At 30.6% G+C, this 24,765-nt stretch overlaps 1 protein-coding gene across 2 annotated transcripts; it reads left to right on the forward strand.

The window, feature by feature from the left end:
* Positions 1–592: 592 nt before the first annotated feature.
* On the forward strand, positions 593–19,202 carry LOC149886629 (uncharacterized). 2 transcript variants are annotated; one of them, XM_090090601.1, is made up of 4 exons: positions 593–705; positions 7,030–7,290; positions 11,533–12,840; positions 14,341–19,202. In XM_090090601.1, the coding sequence occupies exons 2-4, from the start codon at positions 7,041–7,043 to the stop codon at positions 17,388–17,390; spliced, it is 4,608 nt and encodes a 1,535-aa protein (XP_089946727.1). In that variant the 5' UTR covers positions 593–705; positions 7,030–7,040; the 3' UTR covers positions 17,391–19,202. The 2 variants fall into 2 exon arrangements, with proteins under 2 accessions (XP_089946727.1, XP_089946728.1); XM_090090602.1 differs by lacking the exon at positions 11,533–12,840 and having other exon boundaries at positions 628–705.
* The last annotated feature ends 5,563 nt before the right edge of the window (positions 19,203–24,765 follow it).

The raw sequence follows: 24,765 nt of genomic DNA on the forward strand, positions 1-24,765 counted from the left end.
TCGGAGAGAAGCATTAAAATTAAACTACTTTTTTTTACTTTAACTTAAACTTTAAACCTTCCAAGTCATGACGTACGAAGAATCAGTAATTACAAATGAATTAGTAGTCACAAAAGAAGCACTAATGTAATTGGTGCTTGTTGTCAAATGTAGAATTAATAAATTCAGGTTTAAAACTGGTTACAAGAAATCCTCTTTTTATCTACAAAAGAAATTCAAATTCCTATATCTCAAAATTCATAAGCAGTTTTAAAATTGACGTATAATCCTCTAACTTGCTGTGTATTGACTATTTAAAAACATGGCGAAAAGTTTTTCAAAGAGAAACATTTAAAATGACGCCTTCAGGTCAATAATCAGCATTTCTAAAAAATTTCAACTTTAATCATGACATAGAATAAATTCGGTTCAATGTACTTTTTCAAACTTTGTCTGCATTTAACCATACTAAATAAATTTATAAATTATTATATTTAGTAATAAAAGAAGTTTAAACTAATGTATTTAAATCTAGGCATTTTACCATTACTAAGCATAAAAACAGCGATTAATATTTCCACCAACCAGATTGTGTTATTTTACATATATACAATCATTGTGTTATTTCAGTGACTTTTAAGAGACGTCAGCGTGATTTTTTGCTTCGTTGCTTGAGCTCATAAGAAATTCTTTAAACCGTGCGTAACAAGAATAAGTGGCGTACCGGTGAGTTTTTTTTTTTTTAAATAACTTTAAAATTTCGAATATAAAAGCTTAAACTAATATAAGACAATAATATTTGATTTCTCGCTTTTATATTCTTTAATTCTATTGGTTTTTTTTTTTTTAACTTATAAAGAATAGCCGGCGTTTCTTTTCAAATTTTAATTGGAGTACTTTTCATTTTTGGCAAATGGAAAATACTCTTATTCACATTCGAATCTAACAAAATAAAGTTAAAAGCAGCGTCGTTTTTATAGAAAAATTGAAAGACTCAAATGTGAATTAGAGCATTTTCATTTGTCAAAAATGAAAATGGATACCATATTTTTCCGTTTCGGTCAAAGATTTTTCTGAATCTACCAAAAAAAATTGCGCGATTGGCTGCAAAACCAGAAAGGCGCTAAATATTTTAATATCGTTTCTACGTTTCTAAATTAATTGCAATCATTTTTAATACTTCCATCAATTGATCAACAAGATCATTTCCTTCCAATCGATAAAATTAGAGGAGACCGGGTTATTTGGCTGCAGGGGTAAGTTGACATATTCGTTTAACATAGGAGTACTCCACCAGAGATTTTAAGAATTCACATGGAACCTTCCTACTTAACAAATTCATCTTCTAGTAAAGTATCAGGACAATTAGCGTATTTGTAGTTATAGGAGTTATAGCGATTTTTATGTTCTTTATTAATTTTGTAACTTTCGTAACAATGTTACTTTTGCAATTTTAAAAAGAAATAGTACATGCATACATACATACATACATACATGCATACATACATACATACATACATACATACATACATACATACATACATACATACATACATACATACATACATACATACATACATACATACATACATACATACATACATACATACATACATACATACATACATACATACATACATACATACATACATACATACATACATATATACATACATACATACATACATACATACATACATATATACATACATACATACATACATTAGCTACATGTAAACTCGAATAGATGTAATTGTTTTACGGCTCACTCGAACTTGTCATACTTTGTGTTTTTCAATAATTTAAAGGATCTGTGGCCCTTTAAATTATTGAAACTTACCCCTATTCACATTAGCCGTAAATTCACTAAAGTTATATGATACTAAAGATCAAAAGACATGCGAAATTACAAAAGAAAAACAGAGAGGGCTATAATTCCTCAGAATTTAACAAAAAATGCTATTGATGCTATTTTAGTAGGAGAAAAGTCTATTCGGAAGACAGCAAAGACTATAACATTCCTGCAAGAAGCCTGTGCCAATATTGCAAAAAAAACAACAACAACAAACCAAACAAACACTAGGTTATATCAAATATAGAAAGGTAGACATAGGCTTTTTTATGCATATATATTATATATATATATATATATATATATATATGTAACATTTGTAACACTTTAATCAATATATTTGTCTAGGTCTTCAACAATTTACAAAAAGATCTTTTAGCACAATATTTCACAAAAGCTTCTAACATTTGTTAGGGCTTTCTCCATAAGAAGTGAGGAAACTAACCTTCCAGTATAGAAAAAGCTAATATTCACAAAATGCCACAAAATTGGGCTAAATGAAGCAGCAAGAGAAGACTGGTTCACTGCTTATCTCAAAAGACACAAAATACTATCAATAAGAAAACCTGAAGCATCAAATCAAGCACGTGTTTCCAGTTTTATTCCCACTAAAGTTAGAAAGTTTTACAATTTAGAATCTGTTCTTAATCATTAAAAGCTGGAAAGTGGAGATATTTAGAATATGGATGAAACTCTTGTAACCACAATTCAAACTCAAGATTATGTTGTAGCTCGTAAATGCTTTAAAAAAGTTGGACGAGTAACTTCTACTGAGAAACCCTTCTTGTTAGATGAATGAAGTTCAGTTTTAACAGTTTTCTCATCATTTCCTCAAACATACTTGAAGATCAAAGGAATGACTTCTCTTATCACTATTACTCATGTTGACTTAACAATATCAGAGAACGACATGCCAGAAGAAAATTGCTCAAAAGATTTAGAACCATATTGGCTTATCTCATCTTCTGGCAATAATGATGTACTCAATCCAGATAAGTCGATTGCAATTTTAACTCATGAAGTTTTGAGACCATTCAAAAAACTTCAGTAACAAAAAAATTTTAAATAAAAAGGGGAAGAAAATGGATGGTCATCAGTTCCACAGTTTCATCAAATATGAGCGTTTAAAAAAAAGACAAAAAAATCTGCGAAGAAGAAAAAGTTAGATTTAGAAGAGAAAAAGAAAAGAAAAAAGTTTGTTTAGTTTAAAATTGAAACGAGTAAAAAGCCAAATAGTAAAAGAAGCATGCATGTAATAGAAAAAAGTCAAAATCATTAAATAACTTAGATGATGAGAAATGCTTTTATTTGGTTTGTGCTGGTACATTTTCTAAAAATATACCTGTAGTTATATCGCAACACACCGGTGAGATGAAAACAATATTTTCTTCAAAAAAAAACCCCCCTTTACAATGTTTCTCCTTCTTTTATACCGGATAATAACCATCAAAAATGCGATAAAAACCAACACATATTTACAGCCAACACTTATTTACAATTATTTTTGCAACAACAAACTTTCGCAACGAAATCTTATTCCTCCTTGATCCTTACGGATCGTAGAGATAGCATTCAAGATACTTTGAAGTCGTTCTCGACTACTCTGTCGCAAAGGAAGGTATGCTTTCATAGTTTGTTTCTAGCACACTTTTAATTTGGTATTTATGTTTTCCGCGTTACCTTGACAAGTGTCAGTACTCATTTCCATTTAAAAGCTAAGGATAGTTCATAACAACTGAGTATCATTTCGAGGTCTGGTGTGCTTCCCATGACGTCGAATACCGTTCACTTTTATGGTTTCGTTCAACGCATCTCAAGTTATTATAGCTGACTGCCACTTGGTATGGCGCATCGCATTTGGTAGTTTCAGCTAAACTTTATCGCCAATTCAAAATCTTTTGTCCGTGTCATTTTTCGCCGAAAAGGTCTCCTTTCACTTGGTTAAAAAACCTGAGGGTTTTAATATGTATCTATAAAAATAAGCATTTTTTAAAAGTTGCGTATCAATTACAGCTGCTTAGCAAGATTTTATGATACTTTCTTGATTTCTTTTCTTCATATGAACCATTACTCATTGACTTCCTAAATTATTTAAAAATAAACAATAAAATTTAAAATGTTAAAAGTTTCATTATTATAATAAACAGTTTAGAAGTCTAATATAAAGTTCTTATTCTAATAATAATGCATTCAACAAAGAATTGTATTCACTCTAATAAATAGATATAACTAAAATGGAATTAAAATTAAGGTTCTGAACAAGTCTTAGGAATCCTTATGTGGAACAATGTTTAATATTTTCAACAAGCCTTCAAAATTGAGTCAATTTAAAGCTGAGTGACAAAATTCTTTCTCAAATGCAAAACGCTTGGGATTCTTATCTTTTCAACTTTTCTGACAATTAATTATTTTTAAATTTTTGCAAACATAAAAAAAACATACGTACTGCGTTGTGTGAAAAGACCTCAGAAATATCAGATCAGCCACCACTAGCATATACACAAACTGTCAATTTTGAATGGCTTTTAAGATTTAGAAATAAGATCAAACGAACGTTAAAACTTCTGCTTGAAAATTTTTATATCCGGTCATGTGGTTGTACTGTTAATACAAATACTTTAATCATACTGGTATCCAAATTTAAAATTTTTCTAATCACAGCTGGCTTATTTTTGGCTTTCGAAAAATTCATGGCTATTCTTTGGTAGAATTTTTCTTTGTTATTTCACTGCAGAGATTTTGTAAACAGTGTTGAAGTCCCAATCCATGCTCCGAATCCACCATCATTCGTTGTGGTATAAATAGTTGACAAACTTTAATTTACAACAAAAGTGTTGTCATGAGGTGTAAACTCAAGGTTTTTTAAAAAAAGATTTCATTTTATAAATGTTCAAACATCCTGAATAAAAGCAATCTCTTATGCAAAACAAAGATATGGTGACGGGTTGTATTTGGACTGTTTCCCAGTGGGCATGCATCGTCCGCACGACGTCCCACGGACGTCCCAAGGACGCCTGGACGTCTTATGGACGTCCTACGGACGCCGCGCGGACGATGCATGCCCACTGGGTTGGATTACAATTTTTCCATGTTATTTATTTCCCATTTCAAAACTCCAACAGGACAAACACTATACTATACATATTGCGATCATCCACACCTCTCATTTTAGTTCCTGCATTGTGAAACTCAAATTGTTTATTTTGACCATCATCTCCCACCTTACAAATAATATGTTATCGCGTTCCTCGTGCTAAATTTTTAATAAAATTATCTTCATCTTTCTAAAGATATTCAAACACTTTTATGAAAATATGCCTTCGGGGAACATGTAATAAAAGTTGACGAAGAGTGAAAGTACCATTTTGATAATTTGTCAAAGCCATAGGAAGGTAAGACTTAGTCAAAAAAAAGGTTAAAACAGAGAGTCCTAAGATAAAATATTGATATACCGAGTTAATACTCATATACCGAGTTTCCATTCAGAAAAACAACACAAAATTAAACCGGTTTTTGAATAAAACTCACAATAGTAAGAATTATTTTAAAGCCAGTTGTCACAGAGGTCTTCTAAATATTTTTGCATAGCAATTAAGTCAATTCACAAAAGCTTTATTTTGTTAAAAAAAAAAAAAAGTCGACCTTTCTGACCATGTGCTGAAATCAATCAATGTTAAAGAAAACAAAAAAGCAACAAAAAAGTGCTTTGAGCAAAAACCTTTTTTTCTATTTCTAATATTACATTCAATTAAATATATAATTGTTCTAAATTCGCATAAAAATAATATAGAAGTTTAAAATTTATCATATACTTTGAAAAAATGTTAACAAAAATAGGAGTTTTTTTGAAACCTTGAAAAAATCCTTTAAATATCAAAAGGTTAAAAAATTAAAAAACAATTTTTTTTATAGTGAATTTAAAAAGAAAGAATAATGAAAAACTTAAAAAGTTTTAATATAAAAAATTACTAAAAAATATGTGCAAATTCCTGTTTTTGATTAGCGATGCATAGAGGGCTTATCCAATGCATCGATGAACCTTTCCTTCAAGCGTTTCTGCCTTTGGAGAGTTTTAGCGTTTACGTTGATTCTTGGACAAAAAATTTTGATTTAAACATCCCTTGTCTACCATAGCTGTCTATACCATACCATCAGCTTTTAAATGAACAAATGATAATGTGTTAATTCCACCCTTGTTAAGAAGCGAGGTGGCGCAGATTCCTCACTCCTGCACTCGTTTCCCTGCAGCTTCAAATATTTTGATGCAACACGTCAGTACCACATTTAAAATATCGAAGGTTCCTCGGAAACAAATTCTTTACAAGTGAACAGTTCAAACATATACTACAATCTCATATTTGGCTCAATGGCCCGATTGGCCTGTAGTTTTCTCGCAAAAAATCAATGAGTCCTGCATAATTGGAAACATTATTTTACACATATTTGTGACAATTGTAATGGTGACGATAAGTAGTGTATTTGTCACTACTCATATTATATAATAATGAAGTTAATATTTACTCTTTTGTTCTAAATATTATATTGACTTAAGGGCAAATAAAGTTAAGGTCAAAAAAAGTTATGGTCAAATATATTTTTGGAGAAAAATTATCATCAGTTTCAATAAAAAAGATGCATTTGAAAACGATGGTTAATCTTATTAAACTTGTCTCTTTTTATATTTTATGTCAACTAATCCTGCTGGTGTGGGTAACTCACTCCGGGACGGGGTAAGTTCGCACACCTTTCTTTCTTTTTTGGAGGCCCTTTTTGTTCTACCAATTTTTTTTTAAAATAGGGTTTGACATTTGAATATGGTTGCCGACTTTATATTCTTTTGAAATCCAGTTTGATATTTTCAAAAATACTCACCCGGAAACACACAGAATTAAAAAACTATAACTGTAGCCAACTAGCCCCGGTTCCACTTACCGTGTTTTTTTTAAAATTGGCAATGAACCAGTGAAATCTCAATCAATATTTTTGTTTAAGCTCCATTTCCGCACTACTAGGAGTTAATTATTGATAAGTTCGGCTTATCTTATCTAAATTGTAAGCATTTTTCAACAAGAGTTTTTTAACAACTATATTTCAACAATATTGCGATGCTTTTAAACGGCTTAAAATGTTTAGTGTAAATAAAATTATGAAAAATCGATTTGTTAAAACTTAAATACAAACATCTTGTATTTTTTCAGACACGTTCATCATGGATCCCAGAATAAAATCCATGTTGGTTGATAAGATACCTTCTGAGTGGAAAAGATTTGCACATGATGCTGTTTTTTCCCAAGCTGCTATTGATTATATCGACCTCGATAAACACTGTGATCAATGTAGAATGGACGAGCTACTTAGATTGCTCGTTTTACGAAATCATTCTGACTTTATGTCTGTGGTCAAAACGTCTCTTACGCTGATGGGTAGAGAAGATATTTTGAATGAGATCCAAATGATTTGTAAGTGAAGCTCCATTTTTTAATGGACTTTTTAAAACACATTTATCTTCTATGAAAAAGAATATCCTGGTAGTATTTGACATCGTCATTAAATTATAATATCTCTAAGAAATATTGGTATCTAAGACAACGTCACATTAAAATACAAGTTCCGCAAAGTTTTTTTGTGAAAAGCTTTATCGTTTTTTAAAACAAAACGTTTTTTTTTTAAAAAAAAAATGTCTAATGGGAAAAGCTTTATGTAGATATTTCTTTTTATGCAAATAACAATAATGAATTTTTAGCAGCTTTTTGCAATTCGCTTTCAGAAGCAATAATGCGTAAAAGTAAAACAACAATATAAAAACATTTTCTTCATATATTTAATATATACTCATTTAAGAATTCTTTCTGAAAAATATTTATAGATAATAAGTTGCGGCATATATGCTCGGGTTCACATTTTATGTCAAGTGAATAACCTATCTATACTCGCTTATATACACTTAAGCGCAAAATTAATGCACCGCTTATAAATTCCGACATATTTTGAAAATTATTGTGTATTTCCTGGATTTATCAATTACAAAGATGATAATAATGTTCATTGTTACGCCTTTTGTAAGTTTTATTCCGTTTCCCTTATTTAACTTGGAAGTTATAACAGCTTTTCAAAAGTAGCATGTTTTGCTGTAATTAAACCTCACTTCTAAAAGAAAAGTATGTGTTGGCTTTAAACTGTTTTAACAGTGCAAAAGATAACTGTCATTTGAGCAACAGATCTGTTCGTAATTCAGCGTTCTAGACCAAATATAAGTTGTGATGAATGTGTAGAGTTGTTAATTTTTCCAACGAAGTGTTAACAAATCGCGAACTTAGTAGAAAATTTGGAGTGTCTCATACAACAGTTGGTAAGGTTCTACAACGGTTTGGAGAGACCATTGATCACGCTAGACGACTTTGCCAAGGCGGACCACGAGCTACCAACGCCGTGGAGAACCGATTTTTAATGCTATGAATACTGAGAGAACGGTTCACTACAGCACGAAGTCTCCAAATACAACTTGCAGAGGTTCATGGACCTGCTAATGGTCAAGTTACCATAAGAAGAAGAGTTCGTGCTTTAAATTTTCGACCTCAGCAGCAGCTATTGGTCCCAGATTGTCTGTAGACCATCGAAGGAACAGATTGAATTTTGCAAGGAGGCGTATGAATTGGGAAATACATGATTGGGGACAGGTCTTATTTACTGATGAGTCAAGAGTTTGCCTTGTAACTTTTGATCGCCGTCCAAGAGTTTACAGAAGACGAAATGAAAGATAAGATCAATAGCCACTATATTCACCATGACAAAATTCAAAATACGCATACAATATTTTAATAACAATCTCAAGAATTTCACGAGAATTATAGAAGCTGGTTGTATTTTTGTTAACTCTAGGGATTCTTCCATGATATTATAAACAACAAGACTTCCTTTTAGAATTGGTCTTGAAAGTAGCAAGTTCTTTTGTGTTTTTATGTCACATAAATTCCTCGAAGCATCATGAACTTTTGTTGCAGCACTTTCTTTTTCTGATACTTCTTAGAGAAGTTGATCTAAAAAAACTTTTTCTACAAAATTAGTCACAAAACAAGAAACCAGAGGAGCCCAGATTGGAATTAGTTTTCAAATCAATCTCTTTAATAAAGTTAATAATTGGGACAAAAATAGCAGTTATATTGCTGGCATGTGGCTTGCACAAAAGTTGAGGAGCATTCCAAACAACAAAGTCAGTGTAATAATCTTCAGATAAGCCTTATGTATATATAAAAAAACCATAACTTCACGACTTACGATTGAAAATTAAATTCAAATTGTATCTTTATTTGACAAATTTGAGAATTTTCAAGATGTCAGAAGGCAACGGAGAAATTATTTATTATTCCATCATCTCATGAGAAAACGATTTGATAATTGGTTTACAAGTTTATGAAGAAAAGCAGTGTCACAATGATTCGTTCTATTGAAAAATTGAAAAAATTGGAGATATGGTTGAAGAAACGAAGAATTTGTCTATTCAAAAGGCCGCTATCTAAATGGGGATGAGGACAAGCAGCCATTATCGTGCTATTCAAAAAGTAGGCTTTCGATCATTTAGACCAAGTACAGTACAAGAGCTAAGTGAAGATGATTTGGACAAAAGAATGGAATTTTGTGAGACTATAATTTCAAATTTTAAAGAAACTTCCAACTTGCTAAACCAAATGATTTGGTCATATAAGTGCCAATTAATACTGAACGGTTCTATATTCAGTCTCTATTTTTACTGTTAGGCCTCCTCCAATAGACACAACAAACACTTTTATAATGGAATAATGATGTGGTGATGAGTAACTTCAGATGGTCTAATTTTTCCATACATTTTTGAAGTTTCCATCACAGATGGTTCATATCTACAAAGGGTTTTTACGTCTTCAGTTAAACTAAATGGCATATACTTTCAACAAGATGCCCATTAATTCTGACAAGTTAGAAGCAGGCTTGATTGAGCGTTTGCATAATGATGCAAAGGCAGATGAAGCCCAATCAATTGGCCTTCTTGTTCTCTCGACCTTTCTCCTCAGGACATCTTCCTTTAGGGCGACTTAAAGAATATTTTATGTAAAGACAGTCCCTCTATAATTGGTAAACTTCATGAATGGATTGAACAAGCGTGTGCAGAGATAGACATAGACATGTGTAAAAGATCCTACGAAAACGTAGTAGTCCGTTTGAAACGCTGCTTTAGAATAAAAAAGTTGAAAAGCCGCATATACCATTTCTTTACTTTGATTAATTATATCATTAAATGAAGTTATAAAGAACAATCAATGTTTATTACTTGTTTAAATATTTCAATCAAAAGCATGTACAGAACTTATGAAACACCCAGTATTATATTTAATTAATGTGATTTTTAAAAAAAGCTCTATCATTTCTTGCTTGAATTTGCTTTGATTACACGAGAACTCACTGCTTAAAGGCTCTACATTAAATGAGTACTGTTTTTAGAAACTTGACATTTAAAGTTATCTGGCTAAGAAAAAAGATCCCTCCTAACCTTCTATTTTCTAAACTTTCATTATTATCCATACCTTCAACCAAGTATTAAACTTTTATAAAAATTTGTTCCTTAATGAATGAAGAATTTTAATATTTTTCGCTTTTCGTTTTTTGCGGCGTTAAAGTAGTGCTTAGATGATTTATAATGTCAAACATCTTAAAGTATAGTTGACTAAGCAAAGAATCTTGAAAAAGTGAGCTAACGAAATGAATTGCTGCTTTTTTTCCAATGGCAGTTTTCATTCTCTAAAAACTCTGCTCTATGTTAAAATTAGCTGCCTTACAAAAATTGCATAAAACTAACACTGTTCATTAAGAGGAAGTATTTAGAGAAGATAATATACACTTTTTAAAACAAATTATTTTAATCAATTTTTTAAAAATTTTTTGATACCAGAAGCCTTATTGTATCAACCTCAACAAAATAAACTTGAAATATACTCATACGCTTTTTTGGGAATTTTTGATTATGATGTTAATTTTTATCCATCTTCACCTTAAAAACCGGTTTCAAGCTAAACCAAAATTAAATACAGATTTTCACATGCTAACGTTCTCAGAATTACTTTTGGGCGTTTTCTTATCTAAAGCTAGTCTTCAAACATAAACACATCTTTTACAATAAATTTAGTAAAGGAAAACCCGAAATTATTCATTTACCTTGATTTATGTGTCTTTCTTATAGACTATCGTTTTAACATTCCCATGAGATGCACATTCAACATATTGACAAGCTTCAAAGAAAAGATGAACAAAACTCCGTGCTTGTAAACTTTTGTCAAAAGTCTTTTGTTCTAAAGTTTAGTGCAAAAAGTTCAATCAAATTAAATCTAACTAACTATTTACCATCTATCAAGTTCATGTCCATAAAATACTCTCAGAACAGTTTGTCAACTGCATTATTAGAGATAACTCTCTCATTTGAATTTATAAAAAAATGATTTAAATTTAAAGTAAAATCTAAACAATATTGAAAAATAAAAGACTGCATTTATACTAACTTTCCAACAAAGTTGCAAAAATATTTTACTTTTTCTTTAAGAAAGTTCACTCTTGTTAGATAGTGTAAGAAATGCTTATTCAAAGACAGCAGATTACATTTTTCGATTTTTCGAGGAAAGAAAAAATTCCGCAGTTCATTTATTTCAGTCCTGTAACTTCACATACCTCTTGTTTAGATGCAAGTGACCAGCTGAAAGCACATTATCAAAATACTTACGGGACATGTCGACATAAACAAAGTCAAGGAAGCGATCCCAACCCTGTCGTTAACAATTTAATGTTAGCTTCAGTAGAAGATTCAGACTTAAAGATGGTTACTGATGACTTTAACGAATGGGAGTACTTTTGTCATAAACAAACCAGTTACAAAGAAATAAAGTACGAGGAGGTGTTTGATAGAAGCTCACGTTTGATTTTGATTTCAGGACCTAAAGGTGTTGGGAAAACGAACTTTCTGCAAAACTGTCTTTATCAGTGGTCAAACGGATTACACTGGAAAGATTTAAACTTTGTATTTTATTTCGATTTCAATAGATTCAACGAACTGCAAAATGTTTCAAGCATGAAACAACTCATAAAGAAATTTTACAAAAATATTTTAAAAGGGTACGAAGTTTCTTCGTTTAATACCACAATGTTTATTATAGATGGATTAGATGAGTTCCTTTACATAGAACAATTAATTAATCATAAACCATCAAACACCATTCCTATAATAACAGTGCTTAAAGATGCCTTTAGTTTAGAAACATGTAAATGTATTATAAGCGGAAATGTCTCTGCTGCAATGAGATACTGGAGCACACTTAAAGATTGCAAAGATGCGTCAAGCATGCAAATTATGGGTTTTAACATAAGTGGAACAAAGAGTTTCCTAGAAGATTTGTTGGAGAGTAAAACTCTAAAGACTGACATAGAAAAACTTTATACAATATCATGTAATAATGCGGCTTTGCTCTCTGTTTCACTTTATTTGAAAGCAGTTTCTTCAATGCTGCTCACTTTAAACATTGAGTCTATCAAAACTATGACAGAACTACACGCGCTACTTTTTCTACACTTTATGCAACAAAACAGCAAAACGAAAGAACCATTACCTCAGCTAATGCAAATATTCCAGCAGCATATTTTAAAGGTCTGCGAAGTAGCCTTCGCTCTGTTGGTTAGAGGAAAAGTGAACCTTTCGCCAACTGAGCTTGGCTTGGTTCTAGATGTAAATGGTTTTGAACCGCTTGGTTTTATAAAAAAATCAATCGTAAGTCAACAATATGAGTTTGTTCATTTGGTTTTAATGAGGTTTTGCGCCTCTATTCATGTATTATTCAACGTTAATTTTCATGAAACTATTAAAAACGAAAGATTGTGCCACTGCATGCCCTTTATTAGCGGTCTTGTGCACTGCAACGAGAGAAGCTTTTTAAATTTAATTTGCAAGCTAAAGGAACCATTACACAAACAGGCTTTTTGGCTGAGAGACGTCTGGGGTAAGACAACTTATTTTTTTAGTAGTAAAACATTTTTGTCATATGATCATAAGTTTTTATATATTTCCCCAGCTACTTCTAATATAAAACATTAAAGATTAAAGATTTGTTGAGGAATTATAACAAAATTTGGATTTGTTAATAACTCTCATTTTAAAAAGATTGGTTGTACAGTTCGGTTATGTGTCGTGTATCGATACATAATCGATACATAAGTTCGATTATGTGTCGATAATTGCTAAATATTGGATTTCTATGCGCTTATTAAAAAAAAAAGCAACAACCAAAAAGCAGCTTTTTAAAGGCATAAAGCTATGGTGATTTATTTACCATAAGAGTTTAGCAACTTATACTCAAATCCCTTGTATATGACTATGATTGGGCTAAAACCTGTTAAAGCTGTTTTTAAAAGCTTTTTGTAAGAAACTGATCAAACTTGTATTACAAAAAATTACATCAACACGGCTTTTAATATTTGTTTCCGCCTTAAAATGATAATGCAATCTACATCTTTAGAGCACTGATTTATCAACTTTTCTTTCTAATCAACCTCGAGTACTCAAAGAAAAAATTAAGTTTTCATTTATATAAATTAAGTTACATTTATCGAAAGGACTTTTTTGAGTTTATCTTATCTTTATCTGAAAAACTCCAGAAATACCTTTCACTACAACTTTCAAGAAAATATACAAGTGATTAAGTCATTAAACAAACATAAATTACGTATTCGGCGAACATTTCCATTAATGTAAGGATAAAAAAACTCTTCTGTGAAAGTTCTTTATCATCTAGTTTAAGAGTTAACCTCAGAAAAATTATTATTAAAATACGTGTTGCTTTGTGTCATGAAAACAAAAGATTGATGAAGCAATCTATCTGTTAAATGCAATTTTATTTAAAAATCGATTCCCTAAAATTACTTATTAAATTTGTGGAAGTAATGTAAAAAACAAGTATCTAATTTGTGACATTTCTAAAAAAGTCTTTGACAATATATATTAATATATATTTAAGTAATAATGCATATTTTAGGAATTAATATTCTGTTTTTTAAATTAAAGAAAGTTTTATGTCAAGTGTTGAAGGTTTCCTTTGAAGTTGTTTACCAGTGATAATTTAAAAGTAATTTTTTTTACTGAAATTATTTTATTGTATCGTATAGGTTTTTTTTTCAATTTCATTTTCAGCAATTGGTTTCAGAACCTGTTAAAACCTGTTTTCTTTAACTGTTGATGCTGAGTTAATCAAAATTTACTCTTTTTCTTTGCAAAAATATTTTTTCATTTCAAAAATATTTTAAAACCTTTCAAAAAATTAAGTTAACTGAGAAAAACATTACCCAGAAATAATGATTTTTAAAATTAGTTTAATTATGACTGAGAGATTCCCAGATATCTGCATGAATATCATTTAACTTTAAAAGTTAGACAATTAGAAAGAAAAAGTAACTATCGTTCTAGGAGGATGAACAATGAAGATATTCTTTTCTTTCTTTTACAGAACACAATGATCGTGAGCTTTTCGTCGAATGTTTCTATGAGGCACAGGTTTCCATTAATGAGAATTTAAAAAATCTAATTGAAAATCAATATAGTTGGATCAAAGAGACCGGAATGGGAAATGCTGCTGATCAAATATCAAAACAAGAATATTTTAGAGACAAACTAATAGAGGCAGGAATCAAAATAAATTACTTACAGTTCCTTAAAGATGAATCATCCAGCAGATTAGAAGATTTCAATGAGAAGGGAAAAGATATTAATAAAATTAATCGAAACTTCAATATCGCAATGAGATTGTATGAAAAACAACTAACTTGTGAGGCAGAAAAAATCCTGCAACATGTAGAAAAAATGCAAATCGAACATTTAGGGGAGAAAAATGAAGATACACAAAAAACTAAATACTGGATTGCAATGTGCTTATATAAAAATAAACAATATGATAAAGCTGAAAAAATGTTTAGAGATCTAAAAAATATGGAAAATGAAGCATTAGGAGAGAAGCATGTAAATACACTAAATACTCAATATCTGATTGCAAGATGTTTATATGAAAAACAAAAATTTAAAACTGCTGAATTAATATTTATAGATGTGGAAAAAAAACAAAAGGAAGTTTTAGGAGAGAGGCATGCAGATACATTAAATTCGCGATACTGGATTGCAAGCTGCTTATTCAAAATGAAACAGTTTGATAAAGCTGAAAAAATGCTGAGAGATTTAGAAACTATGCAAAAAGAGGTATTAGGAGAGAAGCATGCATATATCATAAATACTCAATACTGGATTGCTATGTGCTATTATGAGAAACAACAACTTGACAATGCTGAAATGAAGTTTAGAAATGTGGAAAATATGCAAAAGGAAGTTTTAGGTGAGAAACATCCAGATACAATAAGTATTAAATATTGGATCGCAAGATGCTTACATGACAAACAACAACATATTAATGCTGAAAAAATATTTAAAGATCTAGAAGTTATGCAAAAAGAAGTATTTGGAGAGAAACATGAATATGCGCTAAGTAATAAATACTGGATTGCAATGTGCTTATATAGAAATAATCGATTTGATGAAGCTGAAATAATGTTGAGAGATTTAAAAAATATGCAAGTTGAATCTTTAGGAGAGAAGCATATACATACACTAAATACTCAATATTGGATAGCAAGATGCTTATATGAAGAACAACAATTCGGTAACGCTGAAATAATGTTTAGAGATGTAAAAAGAAACCAAAAAGAAGTGTTAGGAGAGAAGCACACAGAAACACTAAATTCCCAATTCTGGATTGCAAGTTGCATATTTAAAATGAAACAGTTTGATGAGGCTGAAAAAATGCTGAGAGATATAGAAGAAATGCAAAATGAAGCATTAGGAGAGAAACATAAAGAAACAATAAATACTCAATACTTGATTGCAAGATGCTTATATGAAGAACAACAAAATGGTAACGCTGAAATAATATTTAGAGATGTAGAAAGAAAACAAAAAGAAGTTTTAGGAGAGAAGCATACAGAAACACTACATTCCCAATTCTGGATTGCAAGTTGTTTATTTAAAATGAAACAGTTTGATGAAGCTGAAAAAATGCTGAGAGATTTAGAAACAATACAAAAACAGGTTTTAGGAGAGAAGCATGCATATATTATTAATACTCAATACTGGATTGCTAGGTGTTATTACGAGAAACAGCAACTTGATAATGCTGAAAAAATGTTAAGAGACGTAGAAGTTATACAAAAAGAAGTTTTAGGAGAGAAGCATGAAAATACAATAGATACTAAATACTGGATTGCAATGTGCTTATATAAAAGTAAGAAATTTGATGAAGCTGAGAAAAGGTTTAGAGTTTTAAAAAAAATACAAAGTGAAGGACTAGGAGAGAAACACGTAAATACAATAAACACTCAATACTTGATTGCAAGATGTTTATATGAAGAACAGCAATTCGGTAACGCTGAAATAATGTTTAGAGATGTAGAAAAAAAACAAAACGAAGTGTTTGGAGAGAAGCATGCAGAAACACTAACTTCCCGATACTGGATTGCAAGTTGCTTATATAAAAATAAACAATTTGACAACGCCGAAAAATTGTTTAGAGAGGTAGAGAATATGCAAATAGAAGTCTCAGGAGAAGAGCATGCAGATACAAAAAACATTAAACGCTGGATTGCAGTATGCTTACACGATAAACAACAATTCAATAATGCTGAAGGAATGATTAGAAATGCAGAAAACATGCAAAAAGACGTTTTAGGAGATAACTATAAAGACACAATAAATACCCAATGGTTGATTGCAATGTGCTTTTATAAAAAGAAACAGTTCAGTAATGCTGAAAAAATATTTAGAGATGTAGAAATAATGCGAAAAGCAGTTTTAGGAGAGAAGCATGCAGATACTCTAACTGCTCAATGTTTGATTGCAAAATGTTTATATAAAAATAAGCAATTCCATAATGCTGAAACTATGTTTAGAGATGCAGAAGTTATGCAGGAAAAAGTTTTAGGAGAGAGCCATATAGATACACTAAATACTAAATACTGGATTGCAAGGTGCTTATATGACAAAGAGCAACTCGGTAATGCTGAAATAATGTTTAGAGATGTAGAAGAAATGCAGAAAAACGTTTTAGGAATGAGGCATGCAGACACACTAAATTCCCAATATTGGATTTCAATGTGCTTCTATAGAAATAAACAATTCCAAAACGCTGAAATACTATTTAGAGATTTAGTAAGTATACAAAAAGAAGTATTAGGAGAAAAGCATGCACATACAGTAAATTCTCAATACTGGATTGCAAAGTGTTTATTTGAAAAACAAGATTACAATAACGCAGAAAAATTATTTAGAGATGTTGAGCTTTTGCAAAAAGACATTTTAGGAGAGACGCATGAATATACACTAAAAACTAAGTTCTTGATTGCAACTTGCTTATATAAAAAGAAAGAGTTCCATAAGGCTGAAAAAAGGTTTACTGATTTAAAAACTTTGCAAAATGAAACATTAGGAGAGACGCATGCAAATACATTAAATACTTAATTCTGGATAGCAATCTGTTTACATGACAAACAACAATTCAATAGCGCTGAAAATATGTTTAGAGATGTAATGTTTAAACAAAAAGAGGTTTTAGGAGAGATGCATCCAGATACACTAATTACTCATTATTGGATTGCAAGGTGCTTGCATGACAAACAGCAACTCGATGACGCTGAAAAAATGTTTAGAGTTATAGAAAACAAGCAAAAAGTTATTTTAGGAGAGAAGGATGAATGTACATTAAATACAAAATATTGGATTGCAAGTTGCCTATATAAAAATAAGCAATTTGATGAAGCTGAAAAAATTTTTAGAGAATTAGTAACAATACAAAAAGTGGTTTTAGGGCATAAGCATGCATATACACTCAATACTCAATATTTGATTGCAATGTGCCTATATGAAAAGCAACAAATTGAAAGCGCTGAGGAAATTTTTAGAGATATAGAAATTTTTTATATGGAAGTTTTCGGTGAGAAACATTCAGGTACGATAAATCTTAAATACTGGATTGCAAGGTGCTTACATGACAACCAACAGTTCGATAATGCCGAAGAATTATTTAGAATTGTAGAAATTATGCGGCAAGAAATTTTGGGAAAGAAGCATGCTGATACACTGAATACTCAATTCTGGATGTCAATGTGCTTATTTAAAAGTAAACAGTTCCATAAAGCTGAAAAAATGTTTAGAGATATAGAAAATGTGCAAAATGAAGCTTTAGGAGAGACGCATGAAGACACACTAAGTACTCAATACTGGATTGCAATGTGCTTATATGCCAAAAAACAATTCGATGACGCTGAAAGAATGTTTAGAGATGTAATGTTTATACAAAACGAAAATTTAGGAGCTAAACATGCAGATACATTAAATTCTCAATACTGGATTGCTAGGTGCTTACATGACAAACAGCAACACGATCTCGCTGAAAACATGTTAAGAGATGTGGAGTTTGTGCAAATAGAAGTTTTTGGAGAGAGGCATGAATTTACTCTTAATACTAAATACTGGATTGCAATGTGCTTATATAAAAACAAACAATTCAAAAAAGCTGAAAATTTGTTTAGAGATTTAGAAAATATCGAAAAAGAGGTTTTAGGAGAGAAGCATGCAGACACACTAACTACTCAGTTTCGGATTGCAAAATGCTTAAATAAAAATTAAACCAGTCGTTAAAATCAACTATTCAATTATAATATTTTCCAATTGAATATTTTTCAGTTATTTGTCAATTTTTTATTAATTAATTTTGATTAATTAATGAAGAATATTAGTTTACTACAAATCGAGCTTTATCAATATTTATGGATGAACAAAAAATTTGCGGAATGATGTTTAATGAGCGAATCGTGCATATCCTCTAAATGCTCACTTTGATTAGCAATAATCTAATATAAAGTTTAACAATTCCATAACGCTGAAAAATTGTTTCTAGTTATAGAAAACATGCGAAAAGACGTTTTAGAAGAGTAGCATGCAGATACAATAAACTATCAATGTTGGACTGCAAGCTGCTTATATGACAACAACATCTTAATAATACTGAGCACATGTTTAGAGATGTATAATTTAAACAAATAGAGGTTTTAGGAGGAAAACATTCAAATGCCCTGAATACCAAGTTCAGTATTGCAAATAAGTTATATAAAAAATAGCAGTTCGATCGGGCTGAAAGGATATTGGCTAAAGAGTGTTAATAAACTTTAAATTGGCTTCGATTGAAAACCTATGTTTTTTTTCTCGAAAATTTTGTTGGTCTTTTTTATATATATTGTTTAGTCACTGACAATTAAGTTTCATTTAAAGCAATTAAGCTCTTTTTTTAATCCAGTTATCCAATCCAATATTTATGAGATATGTCATTAGGATCTGTAATGGTGGTACTTTATATCATAAACTACTGAAGCATGTTTAGAAAGTATTCAAAACATTAAGTTTTGGTGTTTAACATTGACTTGTATCTTTAATGTTACTGAAGGCTCCAGGGGGAAAAGCACAGATATTCATTTTCAAAAATTTTCTTATTTGCAAGTTCTTCATCATGTACTGGTACCTAATACTTCTGAAAATATCCAGACCGAAATCTTCCCCTGTTGTCTTCAATAGTTGCAGATTGATAAACTAAGAAAAAAGAGTTTAGTCACTAAAAGTCTTCATGAATAATAGACCGACTGCCTGATTTTTAAAATTAAGATAAAACTTAGCGTACTTAAAATTTGTCTGGATGAGTGAATTTACAAGTACGCATTACAAACAAACGAGTTTTTATAACAAAACCAATTGCTCAGAGACATAAATATTGAAAAGAAACAATTTCCTTCAACTATTTTGAGGGCATCATTTGAAATTTTTTCAAAACTAAGTAGCAACGCTGTTCTTATTTCTTTAATCCTGTTTTGAAACCAGTTTAAGAAAATAAAAATGTTGCAGAATCTCATTCATTTTTACTTCAACTAAAACAGAACAAAAGAGAAGAGGGAAAAGAATTAAAGAAGAGAAACAAAATGATGTTGTAATTTACATTGACATGTACCAGTATCTGACAGGTGTCAATCTGATTTAATTTAATCAACATGCTGGCCCTAATAGAAAGTTAACCGTTAATATTTTTTTAGCTTATTTGAGGTTTTGATTTAAGTGTTTCTTTTTCGTTTATGAACTATGTTTTATCTGAGTATATGAAATTTGTATTCTTAAGTTTAAAATCGAGAAGTTTTTACTGTGGGTAGAAATAACTTTAAGTGTCATTAAGGAATTTAAAGGTAAACTTAAGAATAGAAAGGAGAAAGTAAAATGAAAATGAGAATCGAATTAAGTTTGACGTATTTAACTTTTTGAGATCCATTGAAACTTTGACTGTTGTAGTAATTCAAGCTGGAAATCACATAACGTTTATTTAAAATAGAAGTTTACGGTTAAAGCAGTGATATTTAAATTCTAAATCTAATTTCAATTTCCATTTTTACTTCGTTCTTGTAGTATTGATTTAATTTCTAATTTTAATTTTACTTCTTTTGAATCAGTTGTGATGAAATTAATTTCAGTTCAGTTCTTATGATTTTAATCATTTTAGTTCTTATTTCAGTCACTAAATCAGTTCATACTTTACTTCTATCAAATTTTACAGCAATTAGTAGTCCTAACGACACATTTTTTTGAAAAAATTAAAGTGTAGTCTTGAAGTGTATGAATTTGGGTAACTTGTACTAGATACATTCATTTAAAAAAAAAATCTTATGGCTCCTTCCGGGGCCTTAAAAAAAGAAAATCTTGCACTACCCCGGGGTAAGTTGGCGCAAACTATAAAAAAGATTATTAACGTATTAGTCAGTAAAAATGTATAAAAATTATTTATTATTTCTATGAGCTAGTAGCAGTTAGTAGTTTGAATATGAAGCCAAAACAACACCCCACCTTTGTTCCTGGTTACAAAACAATACCCCACCTTTATTCCTGGTAACAAAACAACACCCCACCTTTGTTCCTAGTAACAAAATCCCCTAAAAAAATGCAAAAATATTTTTTTTGTAAAAATAAATTTTTTCAATATTGTTAGAAATAAAAATTTAAAAAAAAATTAATTTTATAAAGACATTTTTTGTTTTCCAGCTTCCCCTGTGAAAATTTTGCCAATAAACCCCAAAAGCTTTTCAATAAACTGCCTATAGATCCTGAAAAACGACAAGTACTAAAACAACCTGACTGATAATAGTAAATCAACTGTGACTGGAATATTTATAGTAGTTTTATTCATAGGACCCAACATGAAATGGTCAATTAGGAAGGGTCCCTGAGATTTCTGATACTTTTTGATAAAAGACTCTGCAGATAAACGCAATTCGTCAACTTACCCCTGCTGACAACTAGTCCCGGTCTCCCCTATCATTATTTCAAGAAATAATGTAATACATAAATTTCAAGAAAAATATTTAAACAATTTTTTAACTTAGTAACCATAGTAACCACCTTAGTAACATCTAAATAAGCATACAAATAGTCATAAAATAGTCATTCAATGATTCAATTGAGTTATAATAAGATTTTTTTTTCGAAATTGAAAGAAAATATCTGGTTGAATTATAATTACAAGTTTTTGTTCAGTTTCATAAAAATTCTCATCTCTAATGATTTTTTCATTCGATTGCTGCGACCAACAGTTAAAATTCCACAAAGTGAAAATATTCTTTCTACAAACGCCTGTAATGCTGGGGCGGACAAAATTGCAATCTTGCTATACTTGCTTTTGTTTTGTTTCCAAAAGAGCAGGCCGTTACTTGGTAGCGCTTCATCACCGCTTATGTCTATCAAATACCTTGACAGCTGACTTGCAACAGTGAGATTGTCTTGGTTATAAATTTTTCCTTCTTTTGTAAAGATTTTATTTAACAAGAACTTAAAGCGCTTTATGGCAGCAAATTCACATTCAGATCCATTTGACTCAGCAGCAGCTTGTAATTCTTGTTCTACTCTACAAACATTTATTATATACATCTTTGCTGTATGGAGCAAGGTGCCCATTTCCGGTGTAAGGATAAAGACAGCAACGCACAGTGTATCGCTTCATACAAGCTAGGTGGACAAAAGTCATATCAAGAAATCAACTAATTGATAATATTTTCACAATAACAGTCCCACATTAGTAATAACTTGCGGTGTTAATTATGAAAAACATTACAGAGCAATGAGTTATAAGCAATTAAAGAAGCATTAAAATGTAATTTAATTTTTGAAAAAAATTAATTAAAAGTTTACAATGGTTGCAATTAACATTTAACAAAAATTAAAGAAAGCAATCATTTTAATGCAGCAATGGATTTTACTTTTGAGGGTAAGTGCTATTTAATTACATTAAATATTTTATCTAAAAGTTAAGCAATATGTGTTAAAATATGGTTTAAAAAACTGGGTTAAAATTGTAAAATATTTTTTAGTTTTTAATTTTTAAATTTATACAACTTTTTGTATCCACATGTATCCAAGCTAATTTAATAACAGTGTATAGCTAAAGTCCTAAGGTGTACAACAAAGAAAAAATTTTTACCACAAATTCGCAAAAAAATGGTCTGCAGCACATATGATGATGGAGCGTTTTTTAAACAAAAATAAAATTTGATTAGAGGGGGCATATGTAGAATTTAAAGTAAGTATATACCAAAAATGTACTTTTTCATCATCTGGAGATATTCAAGGACGACCAAAAAAGAACTTTGAAGACTCGTCCTTTAAAACCAAAAAGCGAAGGGTTGAAAACTTAGTAAAATCGCAAAGTGCAACTGAGTTGACCACAGCTGCTGAAGTAGCATGCTGTGCGTTGGGGCACAGAAACCAAGCTACTTTAATCAGAAAAAGTCTGGAATCATCAGAAAAAATTAAATCAAAAGACTTTATTTGTGGGGGCAGGCAGTTAAATCGTGACGAGGAATTAGCTTATTACATTGACTCTAAATGTACAAGTCATTCTTATAAACAGACGAGAAAGTGGTCTTTAAAGGCAGGGCATATATTATTTCCATCTTATTATAGTCTATGCAAGTCGAAAAAGTTATGTTATCCATTAGATGAACATATTTCTGTTACAGAAACACGTGCCGAAATTAGCCTACAAGCTATACTTGATAAAACTACTGAACGCCTAATTGAAGCCCAATGCGAAGTTCTTAAAAGTATTGCTTTTACTACGCCATTCACACTAATTAGCAAATGGGGATGTGATGGGAGCTCCGGTCACAGCACATACAAACAGAGATTTAAAAACTCTGATGCTACTGATGAATTTCTGTTTGTATTTTCATTTGTTCCGTTGAGACTGAGTGACGGTCAAAATATTATTTGGCAAAATCCACGACCTTCATCCACGCTTTATTGCCGACCAATTAAATTTATTTTTTCAAAAGAAACAATTCTTTAAACTACAACAGAAACTAACCAAGTTTTAACGGAAGTTTCTCAACTTGTTCCAACATCTATAAGACTCAAGGAACCTCAAATTACTGTTAAACACGACCTAATACTATCAATGATAGATGGAAAAGTTTGCAATGCCTTGACTGACACAAGTTCCCAACAAAAATGTTACATATGTGGTGCGACTCTTAAAATGATGAACGGTGAACTAAAAGACTTAGTTGTTAAAAAAGAACATTATGGTTTTGGTCTGTCTACTTTGCATGCGTGGATTCGTTTTTTTGAGTGCATGCTACACATTAGCTATCGTTTAGATATAAAAAAGTGACAAGTTAGAAGCGATGAAGATAAATTTAGTGTCCAAAAACGTTCAGAAGATATCAAACAAAAATTTAAAAAGCATATGGGTCTTATTGCAGATAAACCAAAACCTGGCTTTGGGAATACAAATGATGGGAACACAGCTCGCAGGTTTTTTATGAAGCCAGAGTTGAGTGGCGAGATTACGGGTTTAGACATCAATCTCATTAAAAATTTCAGTATTTTATTAAGAACACTTTCCTCTGGCTATGATATTAACTATTATGAATTTGAAAAGCTTTGTTCTGAAACCAGAACTCTTTATATTAATCTGTATCCGTGGTACTATATGCCTGTTACTGTGCACAAAATACTTGTACATAGCACGGAAGTTATAAAACATGCCTTCTTTCAATAGGACAACTGTCGGAAGAGTCTCAAAAAGCCCGCAGTAAAGATTTTCGTCGATTCCGCGAACACCATACAAGAAAAAATTCACGTATTTGCACAAATATAGATTTGCTCAATATGCTTTTGGTAACATCAGATCCTGTCATTAACTCACACAGAGAATTTTCAAGTAAGAAAACTGGTAAACTACCGTTGGAAGTTTTGAATTTAATTATCCCACCTATAATACCACCACAGCTTGATGAAAATAGAATTATGTGTGACGATGAAGATTATTTAGAGTCCGATTCATCGGGTACTGAAAGTAACAATGATTCATCCGATAATAATTAATTATTAATAAAATATTTTTTTATTTTACGTAGTGTAGTGAGTATATTTTTATATTTTGTATATTTGTAGTGAGTGTATTTTTATTTTAGGCAAAATTTTATTACATTATTTATGTGTTGAAATTTAGTTTTTATTTTAATACTTAATTATCTTTTTCAAGACAAAAACTTTTAAAAACTTAAAAGTAATAAAATATCGCCTTTTTTACAATAAAATTTAAAAAAAAAAAATACTTTTATAGTAAAATTGACTTTTTGACGCCCCTTTAAGCTTAAACGGGGTAATTTGGCCTCTGCCTCCCCCAGGCTACCCAACTGCATAACTAATCAATAAAACACCAAAATATTATTAACTACATTCTCAGGAATGAAACTAAAAAGCAAAATATTTTTGTCCACCTAGCTTGTATGAAGCGATACACTGT

Source organism: Hydra viridissima, unplaced genomic scaffold (genome assembly GCF_058129835.1).
Source record: "Hydra viridissima isolate aposymbiotic clone 2 unplaced genomic scaffold, HvirCarnegie_v1 scaffold_6, whole genome shotgun sequence".
Taxonomy (NCBI): Eukaryota; Metazoa; Cnidaria; class Hydrozoa; order Anthoathecata; family Hydridae; genus Hydra; species Hydra viridissima.